At 50.8% G+C, this 15,578-nt stretch overlaps 1 protein-coding gene across 1 annotated transcript; it reads right to left on the bottom strand.

Moving 5' to 3' along the window:
* Positions 1–7,192: 7,192 nt before the first annotated feature.
* SYT15 (synaptotagmin 15) lies at positions 7,193–14,126 on the bottom strand. The gene is made up of 8 exons (XM_037497672.1): positions 14,120–14,126; positions 12,958–13,147; positions 12,298–12,449; positions 11,309–11,604; positions 9,974–10,144; positions 9,292–9,412; positions 8,187–8,366; positions 7,193–7,335 (listed from the first exon to the last, which is right to left on the bottom strand). The coding sequence occupies exons 1-8, from the start codon at positions 14,124–14,126 to the stop codon at positions 7,193–7,195; spliced, it is 1,260 nt and encodes a 419-aa protein (XP_037353569.1).
* Positions 14,127–15,578: the final 1,452 nt, after the last annotated feature.

Raw genomic sequence — 15,578 nt, 5'->3', positions numbered from 1 at the left:
AGCTCTGTCCAGTCAATATAAGCCTAATCCTTATATCAGCCCAAATATAGTTGTCTGGAGTAGATGATTCTTCACATCATATTCGAAGGTGTCTTTTTTTTTTTTTTTTTAAGATTTATTTATTTATTTATACAAGCACTGGGTACAGTTAGAAGCGCGGGAAGGTGAGAGAATTCACCAGAGCCAGAGCGGGGAGCAGAGCAGGCAGAAAGACCGAAGGACACTGCTGAGGGGAGCAGCGGGCGGCAGGAGAGGTCTGCGCGCCATGTGGGACCCTCCTCCGGTGGCTGAGGAGCAGCCGGGGATCGAACTGGCGCCGGGGAGGCTGCGGACAGCTTCACAACCCAGCGCTCAACCGCTGCGCCACCGGGGAGGCCCTCGAAGGTGTCTTAAAGCCATTTCAAGTGAGACAACACCAGGTCATGCCATTGCTTCTTCATAGCCTTCAATGTATATTTCATGGTGGAGACTGATAGGTATTTCCAGGAACTCTTGTTTAGCCTGAAAATTACTTCCTCCTGTCTGGAGGAATCTAACTATCTCCAGAAATTATCATCTGTGCCTTTCACTTTGAATGATACATTTGTGTCCTGGAGCGTTTCTAGATAACACAATACAGGCCATGAACCTGAACAATTAGAATAAAGTGTTCATCTTTCCTGGCAGTTTAATCTGGCCACTATTTTAATGTTAACAAGAGGAGAAATCTGTGAAAGGGAATGAGGTTTGCCAATTAGTTGTCATTCTGTCTTTGGAGGTCTTGAACCTGGTTTGTTATTGAGAAGCTAATTCTTAAGGAATGTATTTGCCAGGGGGTCACCTCTGCTTTCAGGTTGCTATGGAATCAGTGATATTTTTTCATCCACTTCACGGTTTTTAAGAAAAGATCTAGAAACTGTTAAAGTGAATTTCAACCACTATAAATATTATTAGCAGAAAGATTTAATATGGAAATACGGTTTTGCAGTTGTTTGTTTATCTAATGGAATTCCTAATTTCTAGAAAACACAAATTCCCTATTGGATCAGTCAAATTCTTTTTCCCTAGAATTTATTAAAAAAATTGAGTAAAAATTCATGTACAGCAAAATACAGTCTTAAATGTAAGGTTTGCTGAGTTTAGCAAATACATTCATGTAATCAACACCCCAGACAACAAATGGAGCATTTCTATCCCATTAAAACTCCCCTCATCTCTACTTGCGGTCATTCCTTATCCCTAAGAGACAACCACTATTCAGATTTCTGGCACCATAGGTTAGTTTCACCTGTTCTTGAACTTCATATAAATGAAATCATTCCTTTGTGGCTTCTGTTTTGACACAATGTTTTTGAGATTCCCTGAAGGTTTTATTTTAATCAACAGATTATTCATTTTATTGCTGAGTACTACACAAATGTATGAAAATACTACATCACCCATTTTCCCATTGAAGGTCATTTGGGTTGTTTCCAGAGGGGACTGTTATGAATAGCCGCTGTGCACACCTTTTTATGGTGTGAACATGTTTTCACTGTGGTTTGATTTGGAGGGGGTGGGTAAATACCAGGGTGAGAGTGATAGGATGGGTGTTTATTTAGCTTTACAAGAGACTTTTAAGCAGTGATCCAAACTGTATAATTCACAAGCCATCTATGAGGGTTCCAGTTCTTCTGCATCCTTGCCAACATTTGGGAGGGTTGATCATTTCTGTTTTAGTGAACGTAAAGTGATATCTTGTGGCTTCATTTTGCATTTCTTTGATGACTGATGATGATGAGCAACTTTTGATGTGCCTATTTGCCATCTGTACAACTCACTTGTAAAGTGTCTGCTCAGGTCATTTGCACACTTGAGTTGTTTGTATTTTATACTAACCATATATATGTTCTCGTAAAATTCAGACAAACATACTATGTATGTATTATATATATTTCTGAAGTGTCTGTGCAGCGTTAGAAATGGTGGGCATATGATTTGAGAAGAAAAATATGTAGTTGTAAACAAGAAGTTTTATGTAAATTAAAATGTCACTATTTCGAATGACTAGAATATGTACCCAGGAGCACCTCTTTTTAAGTTATTGAAGAACTGCCAAATTGACAAGCATTTGACAGTCCATGATCTCAGAAGAAGGAAAACAAGGAAGTGAGCTGACATTCAGGGAACTATTGATGCTTTTCCCTTCAGGAAATTCGCTGATGCTAGTTCTAACACTGAACAGTAGAGGGCGCTGGAGACGGCGCAAGGCTCACGCTTTTTGTTTTTTATCTCCCTGATTCCTGGTAGCTGCACCACAGTCCTCCCAAGCCCGAGACCCCTCCACTCGGGCTGCACGTCCTGGATGCCTTGTTCCTGGGAACCTTGCGGCCAGCTCAGCCTGTCAGTCATGTTCTCTTGTCCTTCCTGACATGGGCAACTCCTACTGCAGGCCTCAGCCTGGTCTGCATCAGTGCCCCACCCCTGGGTCTTCCTTCTCTCTGTCAGATTTGGCAGTCATCAAACTGGTAAAGGATATTATCAAAAACAAAGGGCTGATAGAAATAAATTCTGGTCACTTGTGAGATTATACTTTCTCATCAATGGAGATGAACAGGTAATTTACACAGATGGGAAGGGGAGAGAGAAAAGAGGGGGGCAGAAATTAAGGCTAGAGAAGAGGAATGAAAGGGAGAAGAAAGGAAGGGGAAAAGGGAAGTGGAAGGCAGAGAGGAAGAGAGGTAGAGAAGTGCACAGTCTCACTAGCAACTAAGAACTGCACAAACGGGAGCAGCTCTATGTAATAGGCACCTAAAGGCCCTTTCATAGATTTCCAGCTATGGGACAGTGGCACGGACGCGCAATCTCTTTTTTGGGATCTCTCTGGCAATATGTAATAATGATGCCACTTCCAGACACCTGGAATCTATTGAAATTTCAGCTCCTCCACTTCCTAGGTAAGGGTTCTGAAAAATGACACCTCCTTGCTAATGCGCACGTTCTTTTTTTAAATGTGGGGGTATTTTCTCGTGGGCTGCTGGGCAGGAGGTTCCCAAGAGCTAGTTTCTTTTTCCCCTTTGAGAAAATACCTCTTGAAATAAGCTAAAAGTGGGGATGAGAAGAGTGATCTTGGAACATAATTCCATTCTTTAAAATTAGAGAAAGAACCCACAATTGGCGGATGTTACAATCTGTCTTCATAATGGCATACGAAATTCAATTAAGAAGCATATTATGTTGAAAGAGTCAGGCTTATAAAATGTAATTAACAGACTACTTCATCCTTTTTTCCCCAGTTACCCGTTCAAACCTGCTCGACAGCTCTCTTCTCCTTGCTCTTTGGAGAAAATCTAAAGCAAGTCCTATGACTTTTTTGATCACTCTTGGTAACAATACATTTTTCCTGTAACTCCCGGTTACAAAAAACAATTTCTGCTCAGCATGTAAAATATCCCATCTCATGTGGTGGGAAGTCTACACTTCCAGCTTCATTTGCAGTTAGGCTTCCCCTCACTTGCATGCTCTCCTCGGTTGGTGCATGCAGCAGGCTGCCACAGGGCCAAGAGGGGAACCATAAACACAGGAAAACTAGCCCAGCAGTGACCCAGATACTAGTGTTATCCAACTCAGACTTGACTGATAAAATAGAAATTTTCATGAAAAGACTGTAATCTATAACAAAGTATTACATGGAAACTTAGGACTGAAAAGATGCAGTCATTTAAATGAAGAACTCAGTGTATAGGTTAACTACAATGAGACAGAGGATTTATTGAAGGTTAATAGGACAGCATGAAAACTCAGCTGTCTTCATAAAAACAACCAAGAGCCTAAGAGTCCTAAGGGAAGTTGTGGAAAGAGCTAACATGTGTAACTGGGATCTCAGGAAGAGAGGAAGAATAAGCAGACACACTATTTAAAGAATATAGGCTGGGCCTCCCCTGGTGGTGCAGCGGTTGAGTGCTGGGCTGCTAGGCTGCCGGTAGCCTCTGCAGGGCGGGTTCATTCCCCGGCCGCCGGCGAGGGTCCCACAAAAAAAAAAAAGAAAGAAAGAAAAAAAGAAATATAGGCTGAGAACTTTCCAAAACTGATGAAACTTTGACACCAAAGCAGAGTAAATAAAAAGAAAATCAATCTAGGGACTACCTATACCTAAGCTATTAGAAATGAAAGAAAGAGAAAATATTAAAAATGGGAAGGGGAATAGGAGGAGACACATATTTTCAAAGGAGAAACAATAACACTGATAATTCACTTGTCAATGGAGATGATGGAAATGAGAAGAGAATGAATACCATTTTTAAATGGCTAAAAGAAAGAAAATGTCAACCTAGAATTCTATATCTTAGAATTTGAAATAGACATTTTGATTAAAAAACTGAGAAAATATGCTTCCAGCACATCTGTACTAAAAGAAATACTAAAGAGATGTTCCTCAGGTAGAAGGAAAATGATCTCAAGTAGAATCCCAGAAATGCAGGAAAGAATAAAAAGCAAATGGAAGACTTAATGTGTGGGTGAATATAGGTGAATATTTATTGAATATAGCAATAACAGTAATGTCTTGTTATGTGTAAAATATAAGTGGAATTAACATTAATAATACATTAATAATACAAAGAAATTGGGATAGAGCTAAGTAGAGTATAGTGTTTTAAGACCACAGCATTATATGGGGAGTGATAAAAAAGCAAAATTTGTATTAGACTGTAATAAATAATGGATGTCAATTATAATTTCTAGGGGAACCACTAAAGGAATAATAACTGACTGTAAGTAGCAGCTAATGGGTGGAGAGAGAAAGAATAAAATGAAAATGACTTAATCCAAAAGAAGGCAACATAGGAGAAAAAAAAAATCAGATATGAAAAATGGAAACAAGATGACACACATGAATGCAACTATACAAGTAATTATATTAAATGTAAATGAAGCAAATACACAAAATAAAGAAGTTGACAGACTTGATACAAAATTATGTTTAAGAAATACACCATAGATATAAGGAAGTTGAAAAAAGTAGGGTAAATTAAAAAAATGCCAGTTTGAGTATGAGTGGTTGAGTGAGCCATTTTTTCATGATAAAAGGTTCTATCCCCTAGAAAAATATCAGTTTTAAATGGGTATGAGCCTAATAACATAAAACATATATAGAACCAAAAATTGACCAAATTAAAAGGAGAAATAAAGAAACCCAGAATCACAGGGGGACATTTTTAGCCTCTCAATAATGAGGAGGAAAAGGCCAAAAAAAATCAGTAAAGGTACAGATGATAGATTAATCTGTTTATCAAACTTGACCTTAGGAATACACAGACCACTTAGGTATAGCTGCAGAACATGTATCTTTTTTACGTGTAAGGGCATTACAATAAAAAATTATAGAAAAATGTTTTACGAACGTGACTGCAAACATATTTTAAAAATATAGTAATGTATCACATTATAATCTGTTCACACACATAGTCTGTACAATACCAAGAGTGAACCAAAACGTGAACTATGGTCTTTGGACAGGATTGAGACAATCCAAATCCTGTATATTTTTTGTCTTGTCCATGTCTATAGACAGCAGCCAGCCCAATGCACAGCCCCATTTGCTCCCCATCAGAGCACAGGTCTGCCAGCCTTTTGCTATTGAGTCAGACACACCAGTCCGCTCTGTCCTGCAAAGGAAATGCTTACCAACTTTTCCAAGTGGCCACTGATAGGCATGAATCTCACTGGGAAGGCCACTGATAGGCATGAATCTCACTTGAAGTGTGGAAGTGGTTGGCACCGACTGTCTCAGGATCCCCAGTGAATGGGAACAGTTTCATTTTAGTAGCCTGCTATACAAACACATGGGAAACTCCAATTGTGTGCATTGTGCTATTAGAAATTGCTGGAGTGTGGACTACATTGAAAATCTGCACGTGAAATAAGTGAGTAAAAACAAGTACATGTTATTCTGTCCACATGGACCAGGGCCAGGTAGAGCTTGAGTTTGTGCATTCACAGACTGGAAGTGAAGGCAAAGAGCCACAAACTGAAATGAACGTTAACTCTTTTCTCTTGCTGAAGTTGCTTCATTGCTTAAGAAGAGATGATTCTGGTTTACAGTTTTGTTCTAGTTATGTAGTAACACAATGACTCTGCAAGTTCCACAGCACTAGGGGGCAAAATACAAACTGCTTGTTAAGTAACAAGTGACAAGCAAAAGGACTTCCCCGTGACCCGAGTACAGCATCACAGGGAGTTGACGGGGTGGCCTGTGGGCACTTCCACCCTAGTGAAAGTGGTCACCGACACCTACCACAACAGTAATCATAATGGAATTAAATTACAAGGTTTATAGGAAAAGCCCTCAGCCCTGGGGGCTACACTTTGGCCACATGTTCCCACCATTTCCTGTGCTAAGTGAAAGCCCCAGGAGCTGACTGCCGTGAACCAGGGAGACCCAACAGCAGCACACCCGTAAGAGCAGGGGCATAAGGACTCCAGGAATGGTGGGCCCAGGGCAAGATCTGAAGCTGGTGAAGGGCAGAGTGCCTGGAATGACGGTGGCTGGATTTGACATCCATAGGTGAGGCACCCCTTACCTGGCAGAGGCAGCGGAGCCTGGGTGGGTGGCTCATGGCGTTCTTGTGCAGGTGCCGAGGCCAGCGAGTTGCAGTCCCTGAGAGCTTCCCTCCTGAGCTGTGGGCACTCTGTGCCGCCCAGGCCTCCTGGCATGGCTCCAACCTATAGGCGGAACCCACTTCTCACACTGCTATTTATTGTGGACCGACTGAAATAAGCACAGTGGACATTCCCCCGCAGCCCCCCAGCACTTTGCTCGCTCTGTTAGGCTGAAGACAGAGAAACCACAGCTGAAAAACTGCAGGTTTAGCATCAACACGTCTTCAGCTCTCTGCGATGGAACCCAAGTGTACCCCGCACTTCCATTTAGCATACATAGCGGGGCTCTCTCTAAACAGAGTATTTCTTCAGAATGTCTGACGCGTCGGTCCAGATTGGGACAGTGATGGCCACGTACCAGGATTCAGGGTCACAGATGAGAAAGGATGGAGTGAATCAGGAGGGTTGGGGCCTCTTGTCCCCTCTCCGTGCCTGCCCATCAGCAGCACTGGCGCTCCCCTGGGTCTTGCAGGCCCTGCAGCTCAAGGGGATGAGGGAGGAAGCATCCAGGCCTGCGGGTGTTGGGCGTGACTGTGAGGAGAGCGTGTAGTAGACCCGAGATCCCCGCCAGGACTCAGGGCACAGTGGTGCAGCAAAGTACATGCCAGCGCTTCACCAGCTTCTGGGGCTTGCTGAGCATCTCGTTCCAGTGCTCCAGCTGTCTGCCACGGGCATACATGTAGGGGCCCACCACTACCCGGCCCAGCTGGTGGCTCTCTGCAGGGAGGCAAAGCACCATTATTCTCTGGAGCAAGAAACCCCTAGTGTGTCTCTATTACTCCACCCATTGAAGGAAGTAGCAACCCCCTACCCCCCTTCTAGCATGAGCTGGCAGTCCCCAAGTGACCCTGACTTTGCTCTGGTGCTGGGGCTGGCCGAGGTGAATAGCTTGCCCTTTGAGGCACCCACTTTGCCTCACCCTCCTGGTGGGACCTGTTAAGTCTGCCTCATATTGAAGAACAGAGAGGGCGGGGGCCCTCCAGAAAGAAGTTCTCTTTCATCAGTCCACTTGTACGCTCAGTGGTGACATTCAACTTTTCTCCCACCAGCTCCCACAGTGGAGAAGGAGCTGAAGCTCTGGCCCATGATACGGTTCTGCTTCCCCAGTGACAAGGGACCCTGCGGTGTGGGGCAGTGCAGGAAAGCTGGATGGAGTAACTCCAACATGTCTGTATCCCAGACCTGACCCACCATCCTCAAGGCTTGCCTGGAAGGCATGAGACAATGCAGGGCACACCATGACCCACAGCAGCAGGTCACTTAGCTGGGTGCAGGCAGCCATACGGCCTCCCTGCTGCTGTGACTTGCCCAGGAGGCGGTAGCAGAGGCTTTCCCCCCTGCTGTTTTTAGTGTGCCATGATGCTCAAAATGGACAAAAGCTGCATGAGAATCCCAGCTCTCCCACGAGCAAGCCCTGTGTTCTTGGGCATGCGTGTCAGCCTCTCTGAGCACTAGTTTCCTTAGAACAGAAACCTCCCTCCAAGGGTTCACTCTGCCTGCTGCTCTGTCCCGCCTTTGACAGTTGCCCCAACATTAATTGGGTGGGGTGTGGGAGGGGGAAGGCTTACTGTCCCCTTCTGTGCCCTGCAGCACCATCAGGCTGAGGCTGGCCGTGTCCAGCTCGGCAGGGTACACCTTGAAGCTGAAGGTCTCGCTGTACACAGGGTTGGCGGAGCCCAGCACAGCTGAAGTCTTCTTGCACTTGACAAACTTGTTTTGGTTCATCAGAGACACTTTTACAAACACACCTGAGGGGCAGTGCAGACAGCAGGCTGGGAGAGGTGGGGAGGGACCCAGCACCCAGCCTGTGGGAGGCCTGGCTAGGATGGAACATGCCCACTGCGGGCGCCAGGATGCCCTTACTCACAGCCACTGCCATCAGGCGGCATTGTAAGAGGAAACCGGGCTGATTAGCGCATGGACTTAGGGCCAAGGAAATGCTCAGCTCCCTTCCCCTTCCTTCCTCTCGTCTCCTGAGTGCCCCTGTGGCTGGGCTGGCTCTTGTTTATCGGAGCCTGGCACCACCTGCCTGTCCCTCCCTGCCTGGGGTGGGGGGGGCGGATGTTGTCTGCCGGGTGCGCAGACACTCAGCGTTCCCTTAAACGCCTCCTTTAGAGGGTCAAGTTTTGGAGGGCTGTGGTTGAGATGCGTTTGGGATCCCTAGTGGATCAAAAGTGGGTGGCAGACCACTACCACCTTGCTGGAGGCACACAGGAATGGGGGGCAAGGGGTGAGCTGGGGTAGCTGGGAGGCCGGGGAGCCTGGGAGGCCAGGGGAGCAGTGCAACATGCTGCCCTGGGGTGCCATTGCTTCCAGCTGTATTCCATGTGTAGGCCCCCCTACCCCACCCCCGAGGCCGGGGAGCCGGAGGGCCTTGCTTTGGAGGAACTGCAACCCACCTAGAAGGGCAGGGCTGGAGGGGGCAGCATGGTCTAAGAAGCCAAGATGCTGCCTGGGGGAGAGGAGGCAGACTTGGTCATAAGTGTCTCTAGGTCTTGGTGGAGCCCAAGGGGCCTCAGCCTTAGGTTCCACACAAGGAAGTAGCTTCTCACACCATAACAGTCCACAGAGGGAGGACGAGATTGAGGGGCAGGGAGCACACCACGATGGGCTGGATGGGCGGCCCAGGCCCCAAGTTCACAGGGCAGGATAGGCCCCAGCAGGAAAACTTACTGGCAAAACCCATGTCCTCCCGCAGCTGGAGGCCCTTGGCACGCAGCACGACCACGGTGAGGCGGCTCAGGCAGTTGCTGTAGCTGAGGCAGAACTGCAGGTCGCCAAACTCTGAGGGCGGCTGCAGAGGTAGCGAGGAAAGCACCCTTGTCACCCTGGCAGGTGCTGGAGGTGCTGAAGAAATCCTTCCTCCTCTCTCAGTCAGGCCCGGCTACCACGTGACGCCCACATCCCTCCCCTTTAAAGTCACCCCCCATTTTATAGACGGGGAAACTGAGGGCTGCAAAGCTGAGGGTTCAGTCAGGGTTCCGAGTTGCTCAAGGCGTTCCTGGGGCCAGGGAAACATGGGTAAATAGTTGCCTTGGCTGACCCCTTTGGGTGGTACCCTTCTCAGATGTCTGATCTGCATGGGAATCCAAGCGTGCGTTTCCCAGGTTCCTTCAGGTAGACTCACCGCTAGCACAGAAGAACCCCCAGAGGCCCTACCCTGCCCAGAAGTGACTCCATCCTTCCCCTCACTCATCACATGCGCTGTGTCTGAGGTCCACCACCCTGAGCCACACTCTAGGGGTGACGGGCAGTATATTGAAGGCCGACACTGGTCAACAGGTGCGGGGTGCCCCTGCTGCCTGCCCCCAGTAGTCTATACAGGTGGCTTATGTCTAGTGACCTTGACCTTTACCTCCAGGCTCTCAGCCTCCAGATCTCTCCAGACGATGTGCGGGCAGTTGCCTACCAGGGTCTCATTCTTCAGGGGGAACAGCACGTGACCCAGGAGTTGGTGCTTCCCCTGTCTGTCCACGTGGAACACTGAGAACCTCAGTACCCTCTGTGTGATGCTCTTGCTGGACACCTGAGGGGGACAAAGACCTGGGCTGGGATCTGATGGGGGGCAGGGGATTGAATGGTGTGCATGTTGTCCTGGATACAGGAGCTTTTTCGGTGAGGGGTGTCTCAACCAGGGACCTCTATACCCCAAAGTCAGGCATCCTCAGGGGACCCTTCTCAGCACTGGGGCCAGTACTACTGGGCCTCACCACACAGAGTGTGGTCTGGGGAGGAACAGTATCCACCCCTTCCTGAACTTGTTAGAAATGCAACCCCTTGAGTCCCAGCCCAGACCCAGGAAGCAGAATCTACCAAGTAATTTGTCTGCACATAGACGTGAGAGCGCGTGCTGGAGCACAGGCCCTGGAGACAGGGAGCCTGCCTGTCTCTGCTGAGCCGGGCACTCCAGCTCTCATCTCCCTGAGACGAAGCCTCCTGCTGTGAAGTGGGACAGCAGTTGTTGCTCTCCACCTTGTAAATCTCAATCACAGTGTCTGGCCTATGGCAGATGATCAATTAGTATTGATTTTCTTCTTCCCCTTCCCCACAGAGGACAGAGAGGCCAGGATCAAGTTGGAGCTGGCATAAGGCGGGAAAGTGATGACTCAAGAAAAATAAGGATATGAGCTTGATGTGCAGTCATGCTGGTCTGCAAGGCTGCACCCCTCAGACCTTGAGAGGAGCAGGCTCACCTGAGAAATCTTACAGCCTTGACCCCGCCCCACCCCACCCCTCCACTCAGCTCTCAGCTTCAAAGGCAGGCAGGAATTGGGGTTCTGGCCTCAGCAATCACTCTTCCCAGATGCCGACCTGCCAGTCAGCCTGCTACCCAACGCTTCAAAATGTTGTCCAAGGCTTCTTGGTAGCTCTTGATTGCTGGCTTCAGAAGACACCCACCCAACACCCCCCCCCCCCCGCACCCACACACAAAATCACCCAATCTGCTGAGGCTCCCCCTGCTGAATGTGGACACTGGAAGTGTTTCCTCTTTCTCTCCAGGCAGCCCTGAGGGAAGGAGCCCTCTACCCTCTCAGCCCCAGGGCTCTTACATGCCTGCCAGCAGGGGACAGGGCTCTCGTGGGCCCCCGCCTGGCAGGAGGGGAGGCTTAGCTGGGTCCGGCCCTTCACACAGTGTCTGCTCCTTCCCAAGCCAGACGACACCAGGTCCTGCCTGCTCCGCAGTTCCTACCTGGAAGACGAAGTGCTCATCGAACCGTGGGTCAGCAGTTTGGCATTTTGTCTTAGACTGGAGGAAGCGCCGCTCGTCGGGTAGCAGGTGGAGCTTCACCAGGGCACTGCAGGTCTCCTTGGGGGCCTGCAGCCCCCGTGCCTTGATCAGGCCCACCAGCAGGCGCTCGGCCTCCTGCTGGTATTCCACGGAGAACCACAGCCGTCCCAGGCAGCCCTCCGGGAAGCCGCTTTCACTCTGGTCCTCCGGGAACTTGTACAGCGCAGGGCTGATGGTCCCCACCATGCAGCCATCTCCTACGACACAGGGGCCGGGAGCTCTGGCGGCCAAGGAAGCACAGCCAGCTTGCTGTTCCCTGGTCCCGGTGTTCATTCAACCTCTGTCCCCTGGGATTGAGCCCTATCTCTGGGGTAAGGATCCAGCACTGGCCTGACCCCTTTCCATGGGGTCCCGAGGATGACTCAGTGACAGAGTATTGCCTCCTTTCTTCCTCTTCAAATTAGAAGGACCTTACTGATTACTGGGTGGCTCCTGGGAAGGTCTCTTGGGAGGTCTTGAAAAGCGGGCAGCAAGTTGTATGCCCAATTCCTACCATATTCTACCCTTTGGACTGGCCAAAGTCCAAACCCAGTATAGGCTCTGTACCCAGGGGATGCACTGGGGTACCAGCCCCAGATCTGGTGCTGACTCTGTGACCTTGGGCAAGCCACTATTAACCTTTCAAGTCACAGTTAATGAATGTGTAAAATGGGGTGATAATCATCCCCAAAGGCATGAGGTGGTCCAACTCCAAAATAGCATAGGAAATGCTGGGGCTAGGATGCAGGAGCACATGGTAACCCCAAGTACCTGAAAAGAATGGTCAATGGGCAACTCTGGTATCACTAGGTGGTCCAGGCTGTGTTCTGGAGCCAGACCCAGTGAAAGCAGATGGTTCCACATGGTTTGAGCAACTTGACCCCAGGACAGGCCCTGGCAGGAGCACTTACCACGGTTGCTGCTACTGCCGCTGGAGGTGTGGCCCAGGAGCTCTGGGGCTGTGCAGGAGTACTGGGGGGCCTGGGCCCACTCTCTACTATGCAGGGGCACACAGTCTCGGCCTTGGAGGGAAGCGGGTACCACAAAAGGCACAGCTGGTTGTCTGTTCAGAGGTAGGGAAACAACATAAAGTAGCAGGTTAAGGTGTGGCCTCAGGGCACATAACCCAGAGAGTCTGAATACCAGGGTTTGGATGAAGAAAAGTCCTCGTGAGCCAGGAAGAGGCAAGAGCACAATTTTCTGTGCCCACGCCAGGACACACACACACACACACACACACACACACACACAGCCAAGAGTGTTGAGTGCCTGCAGCAGCGGGGAGGTGGAGAAGGAGCACCACCTCCGGAGTTTGCCATCCCGCCACTTGCTCGCTGTGCTGTCTGGACCCTGAGCCACAGCTCCCTTAGCTGGAAAATGGGCTTTATAACGCCTGCCTCAGCTTGTGGAGAGGATGCTGAGTTTCTTTGTGATAGCGCTCAGCCCCCAGCATGGTGGCACAGAGGATGAGAGTCATAAACAGGCCCCCCCATCCCCACCCACTCCAAGGGAAACGCCACAAGAGGGTCCTAAGCATGGCCAGAAGCTCACGTGGCCTCGTCCTGCCTCACCTGCTTGTGTGGGTGCTGGTACTTGGCGGGCAGAGATTGTCCCCCTGCATGCTGGAGGCAGCCGTGGTCCCTGGCAGCTCCTCATAGATGAAAGTGGCACGAAACCTCTTCCAGAGACAGCAGCTCACCCCGATCAGCAGCAGTAGCAGTAGCCCCCCAGCACTGGCCCCGATCACCAGGGCCACCAGTTCTGGGGACAGAGACCACCCGGACTGTGATGCCTGGGGAAAGCTTCCCCCTTTCACACCACTGGCTGCTGGGGGAGTTTTCAGGCAACAACCCTACCCATGGGTTGGACCCCAGGAGTGACACAGAAGCAGACTTCCCGAGTCCAGGGTTCTGTTGGCTGCAGAAAAACCATTTTCCTTGGGGTCTCAGTCCCTGGGTAGAGCCTTTGGTTTCCTTTGGAAAACAGCAGACCCCGGATCTGGGATGCTGGCTGAAATGAACCATTTCCTTGTGCTGCTGAATAGAGATGAAACCTCTTTCCAGATCCTCCCTGCCTGGGTTTCTGTTCTGACTGAGGCTGAGCCTGGGTGTGTGGGTATGTGCACTTAAGGGAAACAGGGATGCGAGGATGCCCTGGTTTGCACCCACTAGATCCCTAGGGACCTGGATTCTCTTGAGAGGCTGGACTCATGCTTTAATTCTGTAGTGATCTCTAAATCCCTTGCATCCGCCCAACCCTCTCTGAAAGCAAGCCCACTTAGGGGAGTCAGTGGGAGGCAGGGAAGAGGGATGTGGGTAAGTAAGGAGGGCAGTGGGTATGAGTAACTAAAACACAGGACCCTTTGCTGCTGGTATCTACACCCCACATTTTTGTGGGCACCTAGGAGGCTCCACTGGCCTGTGGCAGTGCTCAGACACTGGGTATGGAGTCAGCCACCAGGCTGGGCAAAAAAAGGTGCCTTCTTCGGGTCATGTGCGGGTGAAGCTTCTGGCTGTGGGGCCTGGACTCCCGGGGTGGTGAGAAGGGGAGATTCCCACCTCCTGATGCACAGCTGTGTTGGAGGAGCAGGCACCTCTACTCTGCCCGGGTGTCGGGCTAGGAGGGCGGCAGGGCAGGACAGGGTCTGCGCGCCCCAGCGAGTATGGGGTGGAGGCAGTGGAAGGTCCCCGGGGGGTGGCCTGGGCGCAGGGGCGGGGAGGCCAGGGTACTCACCCTCCATGGCTCTGCTTGGCGCGCGGACTCTGGCTCGCTCCACAGTGGCTCGGAGCGGGCTTTGGCTTGGTGTCTGGAGTCGGCACCCCTGGCTGCCGCCGGGAGGCTTTAAAGCGCAGAGCGCGGCCGTCGGGCGGGCACGGGGCGGGCCCTCGCCTCGCTCGCGCACTGTGGCGCAGGCGGCGGCTGCTGGGACCCAGCAGTCGAAGCTGCGGGCTGGCGGGCCGCCTTGGCCGCAGGCGGTTGTGGAAGCGACCCTTTGCTCCTGGCTCACCCTAAGGCGCGCTCGGTGCTCACTGCCGCTGCGGTTCGGGTGGGGTGCGAGGCGCAGCTCTCCCGCTTCTGTCAGCGGGCTCTTCGCCTGCCCTTCCGTACCCGGCGGCCTCGGCAGGTGCCATGCTCACGCAGCGATGGGCCTCGCGGCTCGCTGATCCTCAGCAGGATGAGGCTGCGAACCCCGGGCCCAGGTCCGTGCCTGTTCCCCGGAGCCTTCCCAGATTCCAGCCCACCGTGCTGCGCTAGAGTTTACTCCTTCGCCTACTCAGTAGAGCAAATAATGAGGCATTGAAAAGCGAGGGTTCCGCAGCTGACCACCTGGAGGCCAACTCTGGTTCCCCACTCACCAACTGCGCCATTTGGGACGACTTACTTGGGTGCTCTGGGCTCACTTTTGCAATAGGATTAAGATATGCGAGGGTCATTTAGAACTGTGGGCAGGCCTAGGAAGGGGGTGCAGTGCCTGTCAACCATTACTATGATGCTCATCTGAGAGAGGGCAGAGTCGCCTGAGGCCCTCTCTGCACTCACAGCCTTTATCATTATAGTGATTATTGTCAGACTAATGGGGCCTGACCAGTTGAGCCTTGGCAGAAGGTCATGGAAGGGCCCTCCGTGTCCCGTGCACATTTCCAGGGGCATGCGCCCCAGCTGGCATGTACACCTCTGAGGTGCTGGCCCAGTGTCCCTGCAGGGGGCTCTGGTGTGAGCCTTTGAGATCTGGAGGCAGCTGTAAGTGTGTTGAAGCATGGGAGATGTCCGGTGGGGGAGGATCAGGCTTGTTATTTTACAGCCTAGAAAACTGTGTCCAATAAGGGAGCCTGAGTACCAGATTCTTGGTGGCACTACTGCCTATTGTAGGATGTTGGAGGGATGTGGGTAAGAGGGAGGGAGAGCCCTCCAGGCCATCAGTGTGGGTGAGACTCCAGTCTGTCTGAGTCCTGAATGACTCCAGGTGGCATGGGTGGCAAACTGGGGTCCCCCTCACCTTGTAGGGCTGGGGTCTGGGCACCTCCAGCTGCCTGTGTACAGAGGAAGTGTGGTCACTCTCTTTGCAGAGTCTGGCCAAAGTGGAGTGGCGAGAACGCAGGGCTCCACACCCTCACCCAGCCACTGTCCCCGAGGGGTGGGCCTTCCTTTCCACTCCACCAGGGACCCCTCAAGGAACTTGGTTGAAGCAGTT

Source organism: Talpa occidentalis, unplaced genomic scaffold (assembly GCF_014898055.3).
Source record: "Talpa occidentalis isolate TD23 unplaced genomic scaffold, MPIMG_talOcc4v2.1 talOcc4.8, whole genome shotgun sequence".
Lineage (NCBI taxonomy): Eukaryota > Metazoa > Chordata > Mammalia > Eulipotyphla > Talpidae > Talpa > Talpa occidentalis.
The sequence above is the reverse complement of the archived record's forward strand: the minus strand, read 5'-3'. Positions and strand labels throughout refer to the sequence as shown.